We start from the raw sequence: 24230 nt of genomic DNA, 5'->3' as shown, positions 1-24230 counted from the left end.
TCCTTGTCCAAGGAGCATTAATCCATGATAGATCCACCTGCCTATTGTGGCAGGGATGGATTCCATATTTTCCCCTTTAGCCAAGTATCTGGACCAACTTTAAGACTCTTTATTTTGAACATTAAGTCGTATTTTAAGGATACAACATATATGTTGAATAATTTGTCAAACTTGGAAGCTGATGGCAATCCTTTTTTGGTTACATTCAATGTCACCATCTATCAATCCGATCATCAAGTTTTTTCAAGAAGAGTTGAAATGGTTATTTTTTTTCACTTGGTCTTCAGATGTGAAAAGCTGGTCTTTTTACATTGAATTTTGAATGACAATTATCTTTTTATGAATGATTTCTACCTGCAGAGTAAAGGAATTCCACTGGAACCTCAAGGCTCGAGAGTGTGCACCCACATGTGCCAGCATCTTCATAGTCAATTTGAAAGAGAACATAATTTACAAAAATTATTTGTTTATGGTTGGCCACCAGATGGTGGAACTATATTAATGACATGCTGGTAGTTTGGGGTTACACATAGTAGTCCCGCATAGAGTTATTTGTTTTTCTAAACAATTGTTCTAGCAGCATCAAGGATGTCCTCGGATACAAAAGATGGGGAATAAAGTGATCACAAACCTATATCGGAAGCCCACAGACTGTAATTTTATTGCACTTTGAAATCTTCCATTCCTCTGACGATAAAAGGGAATAGAGAAGAACTAATTCAAAAGAGTTAGAAGATCCTATCTGTTCCATCTGAAACATTTCATCAGACCCTTATGTTAAGTAGATTCAAATGTAGAGGTGATCCTGAATCAATTCTTCAGAAACATGTAGATGGTATGTTAAAAAAAAAAATTAAAAAAAATAAAGTTTATTTCATGTTTCAGTACACATTCTTTCAATATACAACGTATATCTCAAAGATAGTGGGGTATATTTAAAGATTCAAATGCAAAGATTGTGGAGTTTCAAACTATTCCTTTACCATTTCATAAAAAAGCTGCCCAGTTTATGTACAAATTAATTAGAGCAGAACTCCTGCCACATTTAATTAAAAAAACAGTAACATTTTAGTTAAGATCAGGGCCGGCGCTTCATATAGGCCAACTAGGCGGCCGCCTAGGGCGCTGCTAAAGAGGGGGTGCTGCCCCTGTCTTTATGATTAAGATTGCGCTGGCCCGTGGCCACCCCTCTATTTTTTTGAGTGTGCCGCTGGCCATGTTACCAGGTGCTAGGGAGCACTTCGCGCCTGGTAGAACACCGATCCGACCTGACGGCATCCACGTCAGACCTAAGAGCCAGGCCCCCCTCCCAGGCATCTAATGGTGAAGCAGCGCAAAGGCGCATCAATTGCTGGCTCTCGCCCCTTCCCCTGTACGTGGGGGCAAGTGGGCGAGAGGATAGCAGAGGCGGGACTAAGACAGAAAGTGATGGCCTGCCAGGCGCAGGCAAGACAGGCATAGGAACAGCAATGGAGGTAAGATGTGTGTCAGAGAATTTGTGTTAGTCTGCTTCAGTCAGTATGTTTGTGTAGCTAAGTCTGCATGGGTCAGAGTGTGTGTGTCTGCATGGGTCAGAGTGTGTGTGTCTGCATGGGTCAGAAAGTGTGTGTGTCTGCATGGGTCAGAAAGTGTGTGTCTGCATGGGTCAGAAAGTGTGTGTGTCTGCATGGGTCAGAAAGTGTGTGTGTCTGCATGGGTCAGAAAGTGTGTGTGTCTGCATGGGTCAGAAAGTGTGTGTGTCTGCATGGGTCAGAAAGTGTGTGTCTGCATGGGTCAGAAAGTGTGTGTCTGCATGGGTCAGAAAGTGTGTGTCTGCATGGGTCAGAAAGTGTGTGTCTGCATGGGTCAGAAAGTGTGTGTCTGCATGGGTCAGAAAGTGTGTGTCTGCATGGGTCAGAGTGTGTGTGTCTGCATGGGTCAGAGTGTGTGTGTCTGCATGGGTCAGAGTGTGTGTGTCTGCATGGGTCAGAGTGTGTGTGTCTGCATGGGTCAGAGTGTGTGTGTCTGCATGGGTCAGAGTGTGTGTGTCTGCATGGGTCAGAGTGTGTGTGTCTGCATGGGTCAGAGTGTGTGTGTGCATGGGTCAGAGTGTGTGTGTGCATGGGTCAGAGTGTGTGTGTGTCTGCATGGGTCAGAGTGTGTGTGTCTGCATGGGTCAGAGTGTGTGTGTCTGCATGGGTCAGAGTGTGTGTGTCTGCATGGGTCAGAGTGTGTGTGTCTGCATGGGTCAGAGTGTGTGTGTCTGCATGGGTCAGAGTGTGTGTGTCTGCATGGGTCAGAGTGTGTGTGTCTGCATGGGTCAGAGTGTGTGTGTCTGCATGGGGTCAGAGTGTGTGTGTCTTCATGGGTCAGAGTGTGTGTGTCTGCATGGGTCAGTACGGGTAAGGGTGTGTCTGCATGGGTTCATGTGTGTGTCTGCATGGGTTCGTGTGTGTGTCTGTGTATGTCTGCATGGGTCAGAGTGTGTATTAGTTTGCATGGATCAATGTGTGTTTATACTTGAGTCAGCGTATGTTAGTCTGCATGAGTGGGGGCGACAACATATTTTTGGCCTAGGGCCTTGGTTAAGATAGGTTGTTATTATGGTCTCTATGACAACCTTCATGTGTTCACAGGGTTGTGGGACTTCAAGGTTTTGTTTCTGGTAATCTGATGACCGTAACTCTTTACAATTGTCCTTTAAATAATTTTTTTAATGTAATCGCTTTTTAATTGATAATTTACTATTTGTATTATATGTATTCAAATCTTAATAGGTGGGCAGAGTTCTGGAATGCATCTATATCAGGATGTAAGCACGAGATTTTGGGTCAGTGAGTATGTAATCTTTGTTGCTATAGCGTTTCACTCTGGTACTTTTATGATAGCGCTATTAAACACGTTACTTGCAGACTGACATTCATTTGGACCTTGATGTATGATTCTGTAATAATTCATCCCCATTGTTGCTAAGCAACACTGCAGTTCATGGTGGGGTTTTGAATGGATTCCTTCTGTGCATTCGCTTGTTATGTTCAATTTACACTATGATACAATTATCTGTGAGTGGGTTAAAAAAACAAAAAACATTACTGCGGGGTTTTAATAAATCTTTGTAGTCGGGATCACATGAGTGCTTGATCTTTTTTTTTTCACTTTGATAAATTACATTGTGATGTCACACATCACAAGTACAGGGGATGCAACAGCAACTGGATTGCCTGTGGGCTATGAATACTAGCAGGCGAAGCATGGTCTCCACAAAACTCGAAACAAAAAAAACTCTCCTGTACATGTGTTGGCCTAAACCAAAACACACTGCAACAGTAACCATGAAAAAGTAGTCACAATGATTACCATTTAGGTGTAACAATTAAAAAAAACAAAACAAAAAAAACAACACATGGTTATTAATTAACTTCAAAAAATATAAAATCTGAATGAACTATTTGAAGCTAAACTATAACTGAAAATAACAGGATTTGTAATAGTTCTCCAAAACAGACATTTTTCGCCTCAGTGTTACCATTTGACTCTGCTCAAGTCTAATGTTTCTTTGCTCATATTAACTCAAGGAGCCTGTTTAGGACCCCATATATACATTGCTACAATAACTTGTACCCATTCTCTTTAATATTTTTATTAGTGATATTGCAGAAGGTCTTGATGGTAAGGTATGTCTTTTTGCTGATGATACTAAGATATGTAACAGGGTTGATGTTCCAGGAGGGATAAGCCAAATGGCTAATAATTTAGGTAAACTAGAAAAATGGTCAGAGTTGTGGCAACTGACATTTAATGTGGATAAGTGCAAGATAATGCACCTTGGACGTAAAAACCCAAGGGCAGAATACAGAATATTCGATTGAGTCCTAACCTTAACATCTAAGGAAAAGGATTTAGGGGTGATTATTTCTTATGACTTAAAGGTAGGCAGACAATGTAATAGAGCAGCAGGAAATGCTAGCAGAATGCTTGGTTGTATAGGGAGAGGTATTAGCAGTAGAAAGAGGGAAGTGCTCATGCCATTGTACAGAACACTGGTGAGACCTCACTTGGAGTATTGTACGCAGTCCTGGAGACCGTATCTTCAGAAGGATATTGATACTTTAGAGAGAGTTCAGAGAAGGGCTACTAAACTGGTTCATGGATTGCAGGATAAAACTTACCAGGAAAGGTTAAAGGATCTTAACATGTATAGCTTGGAGGAAAGACGTGATGGGGGGATATGATAGAAACATTTAAATACATAAAGGGAATAAACACAGTAGGAGGAGACTATATTTAAAAGAAGAAAAACTATCACAACAAGAGGACATAGTCTTAAATTAGAGGGGCAAAGGTTTAAAAATAATATCAGGAAGTATTACTTTACTGAGAGGGTAGTGGATGCATGGAATAGCCTTCCAGCTGAAGTGGTAGAGGTTAACACAGTAAAGGAGTTTAAGCATGCGTGGGATAGGCATAAGGCTATCCTAACTATAAGATAAGGCCAGGGACTAATGAAAGTATTTAGAAAACTGGGCAGACTAGATGGGCCGAATGGTTCTTATCTGCCGTCACATTCTATGTTTCTAAGTTTAATTCGCTAAAAGTCTAGGGAATAGCCCTTGAAGGCGGTCAATCTTTAACCTACCTCTCCTATATTAGTCCTTTCTGTTGGAGTATATAAAGGACTAAAAATAAAATAAAAATCAACATTTTACTGCTTAATTAAGTCAATAACACTACATAATGGAATGTTAATTAACTCCATTAGTACCACAACCCGTTACATATAAACAATCTGGTTCCAGATGACCTTCGATTAGTATAGAATGCCCTGCTTAGTTTGCAGATGTATGAGCCCTGCATCCATTGAATGAGTGGAATATTCCGTTTTGATACAGGACATTTACTAGCCTGGTTGGTTATGACATATATTGAAGTCATAGCACCTTAAAAAGAGCCAAGCAGGGGGGCGGGGCCGGACCGCCATGCTGACCGGTCGCATGGCGGATGGGCTCCGGAGAAATCAGACATCGGAGCCAAAATAGGCAGCCATCCAAACCCACAAACAGCGAGAAACCACTCACACAGCGGTGGGAAGGGTAGCGGACCCCGAGATCGGGAGTTCTGGATCCCCCAACGGGAAGCACGGGACTTTGGAGGCTGCGGCCTACTTTAGGGGGAGCGGGGTGGACGGCCGCTGCCCTGTCTCCCTACTATACTGCCCCACGCTGGAATGTTTAATGCCTGCCGGCTCCTGTTCCCCCCCCTCTGGGCCGGGGGGGTCATCCCGGTCCACATTGGGGCGCATGCAAGCCGACCTGAGAGCTGACCACACGGCGCCGGACATACAAGGCCCAAATCCAAAATGGCGGCGGCTCAGAGCACCTATACTACCGCTCCTTTGATATATATTGAGCCACAACAGCTGTCTGATTACAGGTACGGCGACCGCACCGGACACAGGACAAAGGGAAAGCTGCAGCCTCTCAGCATGGCACTGGGGTAGGAGCGACACACAGCACACAAGTGAGCTTGGAGTTTGCACCTGGGCAGATCTACAATGGCAAGCCACATGTTTACTCCCACATCCATGAGAGCGCCACAAAAGCCACTTACCCGACCAGGGAATCAATGGAGGGCACAGCTCGTCACCACCCTTTCCAGCCACAGCCGCAAATCGGGGAGCCGTAAAGCTACACACACTGCAAGCGCTGCTGGAACTGAGTCCCGTCGCAGAGGACTACTAGCAGTTTCTACTCTACACTGACAGCCCCCATCCTGAGGGACAAAACGGGACTTACCTTGGGCTTACACGGACGGTACCAGATGCCCCTTTCTCACCCTCTCAGCAGATCAGTCTGTCTTCACACGCAACCCCACTCTCAAGCTGCATACCCCACTATGCTTTATTATTACTGTTCTAGGCAACTTGTATGAGCAAATGTTCTAAGCAACTGTGACACGCTAATGTTATCCATAAATGTAGGGTATTCCTAAGTATACCTGTCAGTTCAACAAGTAATCGAACAATCTTACTTAAGCCTAACCAAGTATAGATGAGATAAGCTACATATGCAACCACATAGCGACTACATAAGCGATTACAAAAACGAATCCACTAGCATGTATCTCAGCTTGTAGACACGAACATAAATATTAGACCACTGTTTTTCGTTTTTATGTGCATCGCTGGGTTTTAACGCAGATATAATCGTCTGTTTCATAGATTACTAACATATACATAAAATTGCCTAGTTTAGCATGTTCAACAAAAACAATCTACAAATAGCGTGATTTAAGCCTGTTCATAAATATAAAAATAGTGCATTGTACTACCATACCCTAATGCTTTCCATGTTATCACTCTTTGTTTTGAAATATGCATGCGGATTGCCTTTGGGGTACCACGTGCCTGAATGTTACCATCATATGCATTGCAAAAATAAAGAATTAAAAAAAAAAAAAAAAGGAGAACCCAAAAATATCAGGAGTAACTGTTCTGCATGCATAATGGTGTAGTGATATTATAAAGACAATTCGGAATATTAAAAAAAAAAAAAAAAAAAAAAAAAAAAAAGAGCCAAGCAGTAATTCACAATAACTACATTCCATTGGAGGCAGACATTTTAACAGCATGCTCCATACTATGTATTATTGTTGCATTATTTAGGAGAAGGAGCTAACATAAGAAAGCAGAGTTCAGGGCAGGGCAGTACTCAGTCATGCAGATTATGCCACAGAATTCAGAGACCCATTCTAAAAAAAAAATACAAAAAAATACAAAAACAAAAACAAGATTAAAAGACACATATATATATATATATATATATATATATATATAGAATGCATTTAATACAGGTATAGCCTGTGTAGGTAACTGGTCCATTGTAAGTCAGCATCCATCAACCTACCACCCCTAGCTAATTGGTTTTGCACCAATAGGCCAGTCGGCACCAATGTGACCAGTCGGCAGCATTGTAAATTTGATTTCCTTCTTGCACGATTCAGAATATGACCAGAACAGCAAGTTATAGCGGACATTGTCATACAGTGACGTGACGAGTAATGGGTCATCAAACTTAACTTACTTCTCCATATTACCTGACCTCTCAAAACACTACTAATTTCCACACTATCTAAATTAAATTCACAAGCATTCTTTTTTTTCAGACAAGTTCTAAATACAATGTTCAGATACAATTATTTAAAAATATATATTAAAATAATACACAATTACAATCCATGCAAAACTGGGATGGACTTAAATTAAGATTCCATTGCACGTACAAATATAAATAAAATAAAGATATCACATTTTAAATGTAATTCCTGGAAGTGCCTATGACTATATATTCAGACATATCTTAAACAATATAAGTATTCTATTAAAAACTTTAACCCAACACCTTTAGTGCTAGAGAGGACAGAGTGATCAATGAAGATGAAAAGGATACCACTGAGGTGTCTCCTTTTGGGGAGAAATACATCTTACCTCCCATAAATTGACCACTGTCCATTTGTAAGTCTCGCTTAGTTGTGGTGTACGTGGAATGTTCTTATCAAGTTAAGATGTTTCTTCTATAAATGCCAGTATAATCAAGGTTTTCACACAGTTGGATTCAGATCACTAGTAGAATGATTAGGGGTTTCTCTATGGGTGAATGTCACAGATTGTATGAGGTTCTGTTGAGAATGTCTATGGCTTACATTGATGTTTCACTACTGGGGTGTTTCTGTACGTCATTCTCGGGGTAGATTAGTTGGTAGGGCTTCTCACTCTCTTCAAGAACAGAGTTCCCCATTTCAGCATCTTTTTTCTGAAGTTCATGCCTGGATAGATGTTCAACAATGCCAGCTCCTAAGGAGTCTCCGAGGACATTGGTGGTTGTTCTGAGACGGTCCCTGGACAAAGAGGAAACAATACACAATTCAGAAAAAAATGCATAAAAATTGCATTTGCCATGCCGACTTACTCCCATCTTTAACCCCTTATCTGCCAATCACATGATAGTTTGTCTTATAGCCCAAGGTATGGGGTGGATAATGGACTCCCTACCTCTTTTTAACACCTATCCTGCTACAAATTGGGGTTTTGTGCTCCATTAGCATACTCACCGGGAGTGAATTTCTACTCGCCAGGATGAATCTTTCACTCACCAATGGTTATTGGTGAGTGGAATTTTTTTGAGGCCTGGATCATAATCCATTATGTACCCCACATTTAGGTTTGCCAAGATTTTAGAGTATAGTTTTTTCCAAGGAGTCATTTTACCACTAACCACATATTCCTCAGTACTGTTATGAAACCATTCTTAATTAGCAACTCTACTACCTACAGTACTTACTACTTCAGTTACAATGTGGCACACTTTTTTTTTTTTAAAGCTTAGTCCACCCCCCTCATATGTTAACAACTCCGACATAAGTACTTAACCAAAGCTCAAGATAAATACTGCCATACACTGTAAAAATAGGTTGATTAAAGCATTACCCATGTATTAACAGGAAACTGATGGGTGATGTCCACTCCTCCTCTGGTGGCATCCAGGTTCTGAATTTTCACATACAGAAAATGCAGAGTGCCACTGTGCAGGGGCGCCACTTATTGGCTGAGAGCAGTCAGCTGATGCTTTCAGCCAATCAGTAGTAGAAATGTACTAGATGCCGCACTCCCCAAATAACCCAGGTGCCCAATAAAGCTGCTATTCCGGTTATCCCAGAGTTCCTGAACTGTTATTTATTCAGCCAATCAGTGGCTTCCCATTCACTAAACTGGCTTGGAAAGAAGCATACCTTTCCCAAGCCAGTTTAGTGAATGGGAAGTCAATGATTGGCTGAACGTGGCAACTGACCACTCTCAGCCAAAAAACAGTGCCCCTGCCCAGTGGCACTTCGCGTTTTCTGTAAGCAAAATTTCAGAACATGGATGCCCCGAGAAAGAGTGGACATCGCAGCTGGAAGCAACTTAGGGGTCAAACTGTTCGAGAACGGTTTAACCCCTTGAGGTAAGAGTGCCTTCAGCCACCATAACAACTTAATTTAGATGAAGTTGTTTTCGGTGCCTGGAGTGTCCCTTTAAAAGGCATGATATAGTTAAGCAAGAGATATATATATTTTTACACAGTTATATATATTTTTACACAGTTTTGTCACATTTACTATATGGAGAGAAAAAACGGGTCGCAAGAGTATTCTGAGAACGGACAGCAGCTGAAATAGCCTGCCCTTCGGTGGGTCCCCGCTCAGAACTCAAGCTGGTTTTAGCTCATCTTGTGCCATTACAGAGAGAACATATCTGAAGCATATCAGACTGGTCCCACCCATACGGGCAGTCCAGATCCGAGATGCCAGCAAGTTCTCTCTGCACGAGAGATACAGCAACCCCAGACAATCGTTTCAGCCTTGTTAGGCATCATCAGTGAGGCATAGCTGATATCTCTCTAGGCACCGTGAGCAAGGGGTCCACGTCTGGATTACCCTTTAAACTTATGGAGAGAAAAAACGGGTCGCAAGAGTATTCTGAGAACGGACAGCAGCTGAAATAGCCTGCCCTTCGGTGGGTCCCCGCTCAGAACTCAAGCTGGTTTTAGCTCATCTTGTGCCATTACAGAGAGAACATATCTGAAGCATATCAGACTGGTCCCACCCATACGGGCAGTCCAGATCCGAAATACCAGCAAGTTCTCTCTGCACGAGAGATACAGCAACCCCAGACGATCGTTTCAGCCTTGTTAAGCATCATCAGTGAGGCATAGCTGATATCTCTCTAGGCACCGTGAGCAAGGGGTCCACGTCTGGATTACCCTTTAAACTTATGGAGAGAAAAAACGGGTCGCAAGAGTATTCTGAGAACGGACAGCAGCTGAAATAGCCTGCCCTTCGGTGGGTCCCCGCTCAGAACTCAAGCTGGTTTTAGCTCATCTTGTGCCATTACAGAGAGAACATATCTGAAGCATATCAGACTGGTCCCACCCATACGGGCAGTCCAGATCCGAAATGCCAGCAAGTTCTCTCTGCACGAGAGATACAGCAAGGCTGAAACGGCTGAAACGATTGTCTGGGGTTGCTGTGTCTCTCGTGCAGAGGGAACTTGCTGGCATTTCGGATTTGAACTGCCCGTATGGGTGGGACCAGTCTGATATGTTTCAGAGAAGTTCTCTCTGTAATGGCACAAGATGAGCAAAAACCAGCTTGAGAACTGAGCGGGGACCGACCGAAGGGCAGGCTATTTCAGCTGCTGCCCGTTCTCAGTATTCTCTTGCAACCCATTTTTTACTCTCCACAAGTTTAAAGGGATAATCCAGACGTGGACCCCTTGCTCACGGTGCCTAGGGAGATATCAGCTATGCCTCACTGATGATGCCTAACAAGGCTGAAACGATCGTCTGGGGTTGCTGTGTCTCTCGTGCAGAGGGAACTTGCTGGCATTTCGGATTTGAACTGCCCGTATGGGTGGGACCAGTCTGATATGTTTCAGAGAAGTTCTCTCTGTAATGGCACAAGATGAGCAAAAACCAGCTTGAGAACTGAGCGGGGACCGACCGAAGGGCAGGCTATTTCAGCTGCTGCCCGTTCTCAGTATTCTCTTGCAACCCATTTTTTACTCTCCACATTTACTAGATGTGAGAATTATTACATTTTTGTTTTTATACTAACATTTCAGACCCTGTGTGAAAAACAAAGGACACTGTATACTGTCTAAAGCTTTATATATCACACATACACATTTTTTTTCATAAAAGATGAACGTATAAATGAAAAAGAAAAATTTTGTAAATTTACATACATTTACAACTTTCCTGTAAAGCAACCTATGCACAGAATTGCGTGTGTTACTATATGTTTATATGATAGTTACGCATCCCTTGCTTCAAATTACTGCTAATATTTTTTTTTCCCATTTAAAAAGTGCTCAGCATTGAAGGGGTTAAGAGCCTGAAATGGTTTAGATATCAAATAAATATACTCACAAGAACCAATCAACCGCAATTATAAGTGTTATATCCTCTGTGGGGAGTCCCACGGATGTCAGGACTATAACCATGGTCACGAGGCCAGCCTGAGGAATTCCAGCCGCGCCAATACTGGCAGCTGTTGCTGTAATACTGCGGAGAGAAAAAAATAAAAAAATTGGAGTCAGTATAAAAACCACAAGAGAATGCAACAAAATGTATGTGGCTTACACAAAGCCTCTATTATGGCAGGGAAGAATCCTGTAAGCAGGAGGTTTGCCTGTTTTCCAATGAGCCAACATTTAAATCACAGGTAATAGATATCTAAGATAACTAAACAAGAGAAGCAGTAACAATGTCAGTATCTACTAACAGATATGAAATTACCGAGTAGATTAGTGATTTTTGACTTCAGGATCAGGACTCACAAATTCAATCCTGTGCTATTTCCAGTGGGCCCCTCTTCCTCTTTGTAGATACAAACTATGATTTGTCTGGTACCAGGCATAGGCCCACTCTAGGCAAAGTCTAATAAAGGCGGATTTCCATGTCTTTGTTGTGCACATGTTTTGTGTTAGTGTATAAATATTTATACAGTTAAAGAATAATTCTCTGAGCTAATTTTGCCGTTGAAGAATGGGCCCCAGAGTTCATAACTTGTATACAATTTTGGTCTCTAGGAGAAAACAACCCAAAAACAACCCAAAAAACAAAACTATGTCAATGTGATTCTTTACAGAAGATCCTTCATGAGGATGATGATGTGCCATGATTTATATATTTTTGACAAATGAAAGCACTCGCCCAAACATCCCTCCTTGTATGGTGGAGGACCAGTGCTTCTCCAAGGTGTTGGAAAAAAAAATATCTTCATTTCCACAACATTTTGTCCAATATACAATCTTTGTCAAGCTAAGTGTAATAGTGAAAACACACCATATATAAATATCTTTACAGCAATTAAAGTTAATTATGTTGTAGGAGGTGTAAGTCCTATTCATTTGGAGCGGTTACCATAGTAACTCACTGCTGACATAGTACACATCAAGAAACATAAAAACATGTTATAGTGCAACAACGGTTTTTTTTTTTTTATACATACATACAGATAAAGTGCATTAATGAATGGATTGTATAAAATCATAATTTATACACACAAACGCACCACCTGCCTCTACATGGAGCTCAACATATTTAAACATAAATAAAACATAACAATAAAAAATATCTTAAATTATTTACCTAATTTAAGGAGATGTCTTCATTTATTGTACATTTCAAGCCTGAACTTAAGATTAATCAGTTTATGACATAAAAAATATCATGAGATAAAAATGAAGAGCGTTACACAGATACATTTGAAATATTATAAAGAAGCAGCAAATAATTAATAAATTTGGCATCTAAATACACTTATTGATACACAAGAGGTGTTAATACTTGATTGAATATTCCTTTCTTTTTTTTTTTTTTTAGCACAGGTGCACACCTTTTGGGCACCGTATGGACTAGGTTTTTCATCCGTGAATTATACGTAAGGTATAATTGTATGTAGGACTAATTTCTTGTATGTAGGACTAATTTCTTATGCAACTGTAATGCGGTCAAGACGTTGACGTTCGTCAACCAGATTGAAGCATTCAAAGGCACTGCTGTCAGGGTACCTGAGGTCTCTACCTCTAAGGGAGGGAGAGACTTGGTGGTTTATCCGTCCAGGCGAGCTGTTTCCTCCGTTCCTCGCGGTTCATCCAGCCACTTAAACACCGGCCGCGAGGAATCCACATCCTTTTCTAGCAGGACGCTCAATACGTGACGTCATGACGCTATCACGAGCGACCTGTCACTCAAGTGTCCGATATCCAATCGGCACTTGTCAGAGGCGTGCTTACCATCCGGAGCCAGGGTATTTAAGCTTACTTCTCTCTTCAGCTCATTGCCCTGTCGTGGTTCTAGCTTGTCTAGTCACTCAGTGCTCTGGTATTCTAGTTTGCTCTATTTGGTTTTGACTCGGCTTGTTGTACTACCCTGCTTCTCTGTTATCCCTTGACCCGGCTTGTCTCTCGCTTATCTGTCTTCTCGTTCCCTCGACCTCGGCTTGTCTCTGACTATTCTCTATTACTCTCGGTACGTTAGTCCGGCCATTCTAAGGCCCGGTATACGTACCTTTCCACTCTTTGTACCCTGCGTGTTGGATCCCTGTCCCGATCCTGACATTACGACAGGGCCAATGGATCCTGCAGGTACAAACAGTCAGCTTGGTTCTTCTGATCCCAGGTTTGACGCCATGGAGCATAGGATGGATCAGATGGCTCTAGCACTACAGGCACTTTTGTCTCGTGCTAGTAACCCACCTGAGGAGACACGTACTCCTTCTATTTCTCCTGCAGTCTCAGGTCTAGAGTTAGCCACTGTAGGTGCTTCTTCCCGTATTACCCCACCAGTACGTTATGGCGGGTCACCGGAGAAGTGCCGTGGTTTTCTGAACCAGATTAGCATCCATTTCGAATTACAACCCCGCTCTTATCCTACAGATAGAGCGAAGGTTGGATTTGTTATTACTTTACTCATTGAGAAAGCTCTGAGATGGGCCAATCCTTTATGGGAGAATGATAATCCACTAGTCTATAATTATAATGCCTTTGTAGCTGCGTTTAGAAGAACTTTTGACCCTCCTGGTAGAAAGGTCAATGCAGCTAGATTACTGTTGCGCCTTAGACAGGACAATCGAACACTTGTGGACTATGCACTAGAGTTCAGGTCCTTGGCGGCAGAAGTTAAGTGGAACGAACAGGCTTATATAGATGTGTTTCTGAATGGGTTATCAGATGTAATTCTTGACGAAGTCGCTACTAGAGAACTCCCTGAGAATTTGGAGGATTTAATTTCTTTTATATCTCGTATTGATGAACGCATAAGAGAGAGGCAGAACACTCGAGATAGGACCCGTAGACCCTCCTTTAAACTAGCACCTACCTTTCAAAATTCTGAGTTCGAGGACTTACGTATTTCCGAACCTATGCAGATAGGTAGTACTCATCTCACAGAGAGAGAGAGACAGTACAGAAGAAGGGAGGGTTTATGTATGTATTGTGGAGTCAGAGGACATTTACGCCTAAATTGTCCTAATCGTTCGGGAAACGCTCGCACCTAAGTTTCTCTAGAGGACAGGCCTTGGGTGTTTCTACTTTGTCCTCTATTCACAATTACAAAGAGTTCAGGCTTCTGTTACCCGTTTCTTTGAGGTGGGAGAAGGGAGTAGTAAAGACTATGGCACTAATCGATTCTGGAGCTGCTGAGAGCTTTATAGATCAGGGTTTTGTTGCCAAGCATGCTATCCCATCCCAGTTAAAAGAGACACCACTGGCTGTTGAGGCCATCGATGGTAGACCGTTACTTGAGCCCGTTATTTTCCATGAGACCATACCGATTAACTTGACTGTTGGCATCCTACATAAAGAGGATATATCCTTAATGCTCATTTCTTCTCCGTCTATTCCCATAGTCCTGGGGTACTCCTGGTTGAGGAGACACAACCCTATTATTAATTGGGAGTCAGGGGAGATAGTTTCGTGGGGAGAGAATTGTCAAGAAAAATGCTTGCGGAAGGTCTTACCTCTCGGATTAACTAATACATCGACTACCTCTGACAATCCTACAGAGACACAAATTCCGCCTCAGTATCTAGACTTAAAGGCAGTATTTGACAAAAAGAAAGCCGATACCTTACCCCCACACAGGTCCTTTGATTGCAAAATTAACCTACTCCCTGGTACCATGCCTCCCAGAGGTCATGTATACCCATTATCTACTAAAGAGAACTCAGTTCTAGAGGAGTATATTCACGAGAATTTAGACAAGGGATTCATCAGGAGGTCCTCCTCCCCTGCCGGGGCTGGATTTTTTTTTGTTAAAAAGAAAGATGGTTCTTTGAGACCTTGTATTGATTATCGAGGCTTGAATAAGATAACCATTAAAAATGCCTACCCGATTCCCTTGATCACCGAACTCTTCGATCGTTTGAAGGGATCTACAATTTTCACCAAGTTAGACCTCAGAGGGGCATATAACTTGGTGAGAATCCAGCAGGGACATGAGTGGATGACGGCATTCAATACTCGATATGGTCACTATGAATATACTGTTATGCCTTTTGGGTTATGCAATGCGCCAGCTGTATTCCAGGATCTGATAAATGAGGTTCTTAGGGAATTTCAGCAAGATTGCGTCATTGTATACCTAGATGATATACTCATTCATTCTAGTGAGATTGAGACTCATCACAAGCAAGTCAGGAGGGTTTTGCACAAGCTTCTCCAGCATGGCTTGTACTGCAAGTTGGAGAAATGTAGCTTTGATCAAACCCAGGTAACCTTTCTCGGCTATGTGATCTCTGGGGAGGGATTTAAGATGGATCCGGATAAGCTCCAATCCATTCTAGAGTGGCCTTTACCCAAAGGTCTTAAAGCCATACAGAGATTTATTGGTTTTTCTAATTATTACAGGCGCTTTATTAAGGGCTATTCTTCCATTATCGCACCTATCACTAATATGACCAAACAGGGGGCTGATACTAAGAATTGGACTACTGAAGCTCTCCATGCGTTCAAAACTCTCAAGGAGCTTTTCGCTTCCGCTCCAATTTTAGTTCACCCCGACACTTCTCTGCCTTTTCTACTTGAGGTAGATGCATCAGAGACTGGTTTAGGTGCTGTCCTATCTCAAAGGTTGGGGGTTGATAAACCATTACATCCATGTGGATTTTTCTCTAAAAAATTGACCGGTACTGAAAGCAGATATGACATTGGTGACAGAGAATTACTAGCGGTTATCAAGGCTTTGAAAGAGTGGAGACATTTATTGGAAGGTACATTACATCCTGTTACCATTCTAACTGACCACAAAAATTTGTCTTATATCGGAGAGGCTAAGCGGTTGTCCTCCAGGCAGGCTCGTTGGTCGTTGTTTCTTACCCATTTCAATTACGTTCTGACTTACAGACCTGGGTCAAAGAATTCTAAAGCCGATGCGCTATCTCGCCAATATGAGCCCTCTGCTTCAGTTGAACCACTTATGTCCTCCATTGTACCCAAATGCAATATTATTGCTAATACCAGTCTCAAAATCCATTCTCCGCTACTTGACCAGATCTTGAAGTCACAACATCTAGCTCCCGGAAACACTCCTGAGGGAAGAAACTTTGTTCCTCCTGAACTTCAACTGGAGCTCTTACAGTGTTTTCACGAAAGTAAAATAGCTGGTCATCCTGGTATTCGCAAGACATACTCTTTGATATCCAAGGATTTCTGGTGGTCTTCACTTCGAAAAGATATTGAGGAGTTCGTCGCAGCTTGTGAAACGTGTGCCAAGACTAAACTACCTCATGCATCTCCATGTGGCCTGTTACACCCCTTGGACATTCCTGAGAAACCTTGGTCCTGTTTGTCCATTGACTTTATCGTTGATTTGCCTGCTTCCAAGAGACAGACTGTTATTCTCACGGTAGTGGATAGATTTACTAAGATGGCCCATTTCGTGCCATTACCTAAACTTCCGACTTCTCCTGAATTGGCGGAGATTTTTGCAAGAGAGGTTTTTCGCCTACATGGGATTCCTTCGGAGATTGTTTCTGATAGAGGCTCTCAATTTGTCTCACGTTTCTGGAGATCCTTTTGTTCTCAAATGGGCATCAAATTGAACTTCTCCTCGGCCTATCACCCTCAGTCTAACGGAGCTGCTGAACGTACCAATCAAAAGATCGAACAGTATCTGCGTTGCTTTGTTTCCGAACACCAGGACGATTGGGTCGGTCTGATTCCTTGGGCGGAGTTCGCACACAATAACCTTGTTTGCGATTCAACTCGCTCTAGCCCTTTCTTCATGAACTATGGCTTTCATCCTTCGATTTTTCCTTCGGTTTCCTCTTCTCAGGGGATACCGTCGGTTGATGATCATGTCGCCAACCTGAAGAAATTATGGGATCAGACTCGGCAAATTCTGTTACATAGTTCCTCGTTGTTCAAGAAACACGCTGACAAGCATAGAAAAGCGGCTCCTGTTTTTGTTCCTGGGGATAGGGTATGGTTAAGTACTAAGAATATTCGACTAAAAGTTCCATCTATGAAATTTGCTCCTCGCTACATAGGCCCTTACAGGGTTCTCACTCGTATCAATCCGGTTGCGTATCGCCTTGCTCTGCCACCTGCCTTACGCATTCCTAACTCTTTTCATGTCTCCTTGTTGAAACCTCTTATTTGCAACAAATTCTCCTCTAAGGTCTCCTCGCCTCGTCCTGTTCAGGTGGAGGGTCGGGAGGAGTACGAGGTAAGCTCCATCGTTGATTCCAGAATTTCAAGGGGAAAATTGCAATATCTGGTCAACTGGAGGGGATATGGTCCTGAGGAGAGGAGTTGGGTACCTCAGGAGGACGTTCATGCTTCTCGCCTTCGCAGAGCATTTCACCTCCGCTTCCCATCTCGCCCCGGTTCCTTCCGCCCGGTGGGCGTATCTGAGAGGGGGGGTACTGTCAGGGTACCTGAGGTCTCTACCTCTAAGGGAGGGAGAGACTTGGTGGTTTATCCGTCCAGGCGAGCTGTTTCCTCCGTTCCTCGCGGTTCATCCAGCCACTTAAACACCGGCCGCGAGGAATCCACATCCTTTTCTAGCAGGACGCTCAATACGTGACGTCATGACGCTATCACGAGCGACCTGTCACTCAAGTGTCCGATATCCAATCGGCACTTGTCAGAGGCGTGCTTACCATCCGGAGCCAGGGTATTTAAGCTTACTTCTCTCTTCAGCTCATTGCCCTGTCGTGGTTCTAGCTTGTCTAGTCACTCAGTGCTCTGGTATTCTAGTTTGCTCTATTTGGTTTTGACTCGGCTTGTTGTACTACCCTGCTTCTCTGTTATCCCTTGACCCGGCTTGTCTCTCGCTTATCTGTCTTCTCGTTCCCTCGACCTCGGCTTGTCTCTGACTATTCTCTATTACTCTCGGTACGTTAGTCCGGCCATTCTAAGGCCCGGTATACGTACCTTTCCACTCTTTGTACCCTGCGTGTTGGATCCCTGTCCCGATCCTGACAACTGCTTCTTTGATATTCCACGCTTTGTTTCATCCACATGTTTTTGATAAGGTTCAAATCAGGTGATTGAGCAGGCCAGTCAGACGACGAACACCTCTATATTCTATCCCAGTTTTTTTTACAGTTGTTGCTCGATGGCAAGGGGCCTTGTTGTCGTTGAACAGTCACTATGTGGGAATAACTTTAATAACTCTGCAGCCCTAGGGAGCATTTTATTAGTTAGGACACGAATATACCCGCTTGCATTCATTATTCCATCAGAAATGCACAGCTCCCAATGCCATTTGCAGCCATACAAGACCAAATCATTAGAGATGTTGGGTACTTCAATGTTCTCTTATTGCACTATGGCTTGAGTTCTTCACCATAATGTCTCCCTTACATATGAGGTACCATTATTTGCAGCAATGGAAAAAGTTGACGCGTCACTAAACAAAACCTTTTTCCAGTCACCTGTCGACCAATGTCGATGTTGCTTAGCCCACAGTAGGCAAGCTTTTCACTGGCATTCTGACAGTAGAGGCTTCCTCCTTGCTTTACGGCTTCTGAGTTCAAAGTAAAGCTGGCGGCCACGGATTGTTGAAGCAGAACAAGTCACAGAAGTACTCTCTGACAATTCTCTTTCCAGCTCAGGCGATGTCAGCATCCAATTTGAGTGGCAAAGTTTTTTTAAGCACTTTGTCTCCGAATGCTGACAATTCATTTCTAAAGCAATTTTGCGTAGAGAAAGCCCTTCATTAGGACAGAATGTCTGTTGCTGAGCATTATGCTTTCTCAACATCTTAACGGCCAAGTTAACATGTTTTGTATCTTATATATCCTCACAGAGGATTATAGCCAACACAGTTTGGGTTTCAAAAACACTTCTATGTATAATAAAAAATAAATAAAAAAAAACTGCAGTGGGCAGCTGCCAGTCAGGGGTAAGATTGAACAAAGGAGGAGCTCAAAGCATGGAGCCAGGGGAGGTTTATCAGAGACTGCAGGGATGTATTTAAATCATGGAGCTGGGAGAGAGTGGAGAGAGAGGTTTCAGACACTGTCTCTTCACTTTTCACACTGTGCAGCAGGAGCACCAAGCTTAACAGGGACACTGTAGGCACCCAGACCACTTCAGCTAATTGGGGGGCGCTTTTGGAATTGAAACAGACCTTCGATCCGTTATCTGCATGTGGACCTCAAGCGTCAGATTTTCCCCATAGGAAAGCATTAAATAATGCTTTCCTATGGGGAAATGCTAATGCGTGCAGGGCCATTGCCGCGCATGCGCAATAGATCTCCCCCGCTGGCTTTCGTCAGTGGGGGAGGAGCACCCTTTCAGCCCCATGGGAGGAAAGGCGCAAGTTTTTAAACCTACAGTGCCAGGAAAACAGCTGTGTTTCCTTGGCACTATAGGAACCCTTTAAGCAATGCAGCAGGCATGAAGTCGAAACTGAGGCTGCATCAGTGGAGCTTTGCAAACCTCAACCACTAGTGCCAGAAGCATATGACAGCCCTAGCAGCAAGAGAGGGACATAATAAACTAAAGTTTTTAAGAGGACATAGACAACACATGTTTAATCAAACAGGCACATGACAAAGGTGTAACTTTACACACAAAAAACAAACAAAAAACAATTCATTGCTTCATTGTTTAATAATACCTTGGCATTGCTATATGCAAATATATATATTGGGTATTGGAAAAAGGGGCAGATACTAAATAATAATATAAACTGAATGCACAAGTCAATTAATGCATTTTTCCCCTGTATGTATCAAAGAAAACCAATACTAGACTATAAAAGGTCTATAGCATTTTGTGATGTGTAAATATGTCACACAATGTAGGGTTTTACTTCCTAAAATGTAATACAATTAATAGTTGTTAGCATATTTATAAGGTGTATGTTCACTAATACACCTAGCATCACAAAGATTGTTGGTAAAATCGGTGTACTGACACGTGATTGACTTCTTTTGCACGCAGTGTTTTGTTTAAGATATAGAAATATTACAATCAATGGTAACTAATTTACCAATAGTCACACTTCTAATTCATGGTCAATGACACCAACATTGGTGTCAAGACATTGTTAGCCATAAAAAAAAAAAAAAAACTAAAAATCACTCACCTGATCGTGATAATCTGTCCAAAGTTCAGCTCATAGTTGTTCACTTGCGCGATAAAAATGGCAGCCAGTGCCTCATAGAGCGCTGTTCCATCCATATTAATGGTTGCTCCCACAGGAAGCACAAATCTAGTGATGCGCTTGTCCACACCATTGTTCTCTTCCAAACACTTAAACGTAATGGGGAGGGTAGCAGAGCTGAAAAACAAGAACAAAGGTAAAGAACCACTTAGCATCTAAAAAAACAAGATCAAATTACAGTTTTTCACTTGAAGGGGCATTCTAAGAACCAGAATCAGTTCTGCTCCTTAAGTGACTAGTATGGGCTCCTAAAAAGAAATATGGATAGCAAACAGAGCTTAGAGTTTGTTCAAATCATGAATGTATGTTTTTCATAAAATAAATTACTTACAGCTGGGTCTGGCTAGTGCTGTCCACATTTCAGTAAAAATCAAAACAGCTGAACAAAGTACCGTATATACTCGAGTATAAGCCGACCCGAATATAAGCCGAGGCCCCTAATTTTACCCCCAAAAACTGGGAAAACGTATTGACTCGAGTATAAGACTAGGGTGGGAAATGCAGCAGCTACTGGTAAATTTCTAAATAAAATTAGATCCTAAAAATAATTATATTAATTGAATATTTATTTGCAGTGTGTGTGTATGAGTGCAGTGTGTGTGTGTGTGTGTATGAGTGCAGTGTGTGTGTGTGTGTGTATGAGTGCAGTGTGTGTGTGTGTGTGTATGAGTGCAGTGTGTGTGTGATGCAGAGCCTTGGTGGGGGGGTGGGCATTTTTATTATTTTTTTTATGATTATTTTAATATTAATAGTTTTTTTGTTATATAATTTTTTCAAATTATTATTATTATTTTATTATAATTTTTTTTTTTTCGTCCCCCCTCCCTGCTTGATACATGGCAGGGAGGGGGGCTCTCACTCCCTGGTGGTCCAGTGGCATTGGCAGTTCAGTGGAGGGGGGCTGGCAGAGAGCGTTTACTTACCTCTCCTGCAGCTCCTGTCAGCTCCCTTCTCCTCCGCGCCGGTCCGTTCAGCACCTCTGTCAGCTCCCACTGTAAGTCTCGCGAGAGCCGCACTATGACCCCGCGGCTCTCGCGAGACTTACACTGAGAGCTGACCGGACCAGCGCGGAGGAGGGAGCTGACAGGAGCTGCAGGAGAGGTAAGTAAACGTTCCCTGCCAGTCCCCCTCCTACACAGCCCCCAGTCTGTATTATGGCAATGTAAATTGCCATAATACAGACACTGACTCGAGTATAAGCCGAGTTGGGGTTTTTCAGCACAAAAAATGTGCTGAAAAACTCTGCTTATACTCGAGTATATCCTAAAACCATCCTGAGAAGGGAGTTTATGGGACATGCACAATGCTCCAACCACACAAAAAAACTGGAGGAATAATGACTGATTAAGAACTCTCTGGTTTATGCACATGTTAATGAAATGAAAACAGATCCCATGGACCATTAGGACAGAGTTAACTCGTTACGTAAATAACAAGATCATTAATTTATAAAGCAGAATTATTCAACTAAACAAACCAGACAAGTAATCATCAATACTGAATATAAAATCAACCATATTCTGCAAACCTCCACCGTACTCACCTTGATGATGTTCCCAGGGCTGTGATAAGGGCTTGAAGGAGTCCTCCAATGAATGGCCATGGGTTTCTGCGGGTAACGATGAAAAACAATAATGGAAGGACTATCAGAGCATGTATGAGAAGTCCTATGATGACCGTAATTGTGTACATGCCCAGTTGACCCCCCATCACCATCAGATCATCCATTTCCAAAATCTTCCCAGATATCAGGAACAGAATTCCAATAGGGGCGTACCTGTGTAGAGAGACATAACATTATACGGTAACTCATTGCAAGGTATATATGGACCTACCAAGTAAGTATCTACCCAAAGAATTATGGACAATTGATGTAAGCTTCTCCATCAAGTAGTTGTCTTCAATCTTAACTTGCACCTCCTTCAATGTTGGGACACAATCTTTCAACCAGCCTTTTAATTTTTTTTATTTTCTTTAAATTTGTGGATGTAATTATGAGTATGTATATGAATGTCTTTGTGTATGCGTGTAACAACCCAGGGGCTGTGTGATTCCGGAACTCAACTGCAGTAACAGCTCTCCCTTACATGAACGACCCACAGATAATCTGAGCATGAGAACAGGATTCTGTCAAATAGGCAATAGCATAGGGGCTTTAACAGAAAGATACAAAATAAAAGACAAGGTCCACAGCAAAATATCAGACTAAGGGTCAGGTGCAATAATCAGAGTCAGACCGTCCAGAGGTCAGGTCAGACGGTAAACAATGAGGTCAGAAGGATAGCAAAGGTCAGGAAACCAGCAACGACAGGGAGAACTGGGCAAAAAATATTAGGAGTTATGAGACTGGCAACAAAACAAAGCACTGACTGGTAGGTGTACTCTACTTATAAAGGGCTGCTGATTACAGGTCTCACCTGTAGGCGGGTTACCAGGGGTCAACAAATTAGACTTTGGGACACAACACCATATTGGCCACACTATTGTCCTTTCTTCACCCTCTGACAAGCCACCTGGTTTCCCCGCATGACGGCCACCATTTTGGATGAACGGAGCGACCACTGCACGTTCTCCAGCTGCGATTGAGGTTAAGAGGCTGCGGGCTGCTGTGCTCCATGACTACCACAGAACAACCTCCAGTGAGTAACGGTCATCCAGGGAGAGGAGAGTACCGGCAGTTTGCACTGCTATAGCACTAGGAATACAGACTTTAAACTCACCCCAAAAAGGATGTACTATGGGGCAATTGCTCCACATATGTAGGTATTTTCCCTTAAACCCATATCACCTCAACATAAATTCTATATAGCTCCACTGGCATGGCGTGGAATGGCTATTTCACATAGAATAAAACAGCAAGGCTATTGTTCACGGATATTTTAAAAAAAATATATCATTATAAAGTCTTACCATATAATAATGGCCACAAGTCTCATGATGGCTTCATTGAGGCAGTCAAAAAACTCCCTGAGTGCCCTGCCCTGTTCCTTCATTTTTCCAATCACCAGACCAAAGCACATGGAGAAGACCACAAGGCCCAAAGCATTCACACCATTCGCCGAGCCTGGGACAGGTACCACTTCCTCCATGTCCATCATTTCCTGCAGTTTGCCCATTGCTCGGGTCACATTCTCCACAATATCACTAACATTAACTGCGCTCCCAATCTCCTCTTCTGCTTCTGTAGAGTTGTGGGATTGGAATCCTGTGTTGTTATAAGGAAGGACAGGCACTTTGATGATCCTTGTGCTATACTGAGTTTTATACTGTAAAAAACAAAACAAAAAAAACCTACATCAGAACATGGTCAAGAAAAATCAGCAATTCTACTCAATGTGAATAGAAAATAATAATGATGCCTTGGCGTCAAATAATGGAAACTCAAGACAACATATAAGATAGTTATATAGTAGACACAAAGATCCCTGACTAGAACAAATCAAGTGAATTGAAAGCTTATCATGTTTTCATCAGTCACCCCAAATTTTTGCAAGCAAGAGCTTAAAACAGCAGAGCTCTGTACCATATGGTTTGTCATGTGATATCTTGGAGGGATTAAGTAGAAGGGTTGCACATATTACTTATGAGGTTTGAAGCTGTATGAACGCATTCAAGATTTTAATAGCAGACATAGGAAAGCACTGTGACATGGTACGAATTGAATGCATGTATGAATAAATGTTTTTGAGAGGACTAGCTTTTTTAGGCTTTTTTCCCATGAGTATTGAACAGGCACTCGGTATATTTAGTGTTGTCTAACCCTTCAAATAATAGGGCAATTTAATCATAAAATACTTAAGGGGTGTTGTTGGTAAACTTACTAACACAAGGGATAAAAACAAAACAAAAAACAAAACAAAACTTGTTCCTACATACAAAAGCCAACCACCAAAAACAACTCATGTCTGCGCACTGACATTCCAGAGTTAATGAATCAAGTTTATTACATTCAACTACTCGTTTAAAAACTTCATTCTACTTGGAATTGTGATTCAATATTCAGATTTTACACAATATTGCAAAATAATGTGTACC

General features: G+C 42.3%; 1 protein-coding gene across 4 annotated transcripts in view; it reads right to left on the bottom strand.

Moving 5' to 3' along the window:
* Positions 1-6855: 6855 nt before the first annotated feature.
* Positions 6856-24230, bottom strand: part of LOC134611695 (excitatory amino acid transporter 1-like) — a 57786-nt gene continuing 40411 nt past the window's right edge. For all 4 annotated transcript variants that reach the window (XM_063455844.1, XM_063455841.1, XM_063455843.1 and 1 more), the window contains 5 exons: positions 23106-23461; positions 21739-21972; positions 20118-20312; positions 10941-11075; positions 6856-7872 (listed from right to left, as the gene is read on the bottom strand). In XM_063455844.1, coding sequence (XP_063311914.1) covers positions 7674-7872; positions 10941-11075; positions 20118-20312; positions 21739-21972; positions 23106-23461 — 1119 coding nt within the window. In that variant the 3' untranslated portion in view covers positions 6856-7673. The remainder of the gene's footprint in view (positions 7873-10940; positions 11076-20117; positions 20313-21738; positions 21973-23105; positions 23462-24230) is intronic.

The sequence above is a fragment of the Pelobates fuscus genome, chromosome 5, assembly GCF_036172605.1.
Source record: "Pelobates fuscus isolate aPelFus1 chromosome 5, aPelFus1.pri, whole genome shotgun sequence".
NCBI lineage: Eukaryota > Metazoa > Chordata > Amphibia > Anura > Pelobatidae > Pelobates > Pelobates fuscus.
Note: the sequence above shows the minus strand (reverse complement) of the source record. Positions and strands in the feature narration are given on the sequence as shown.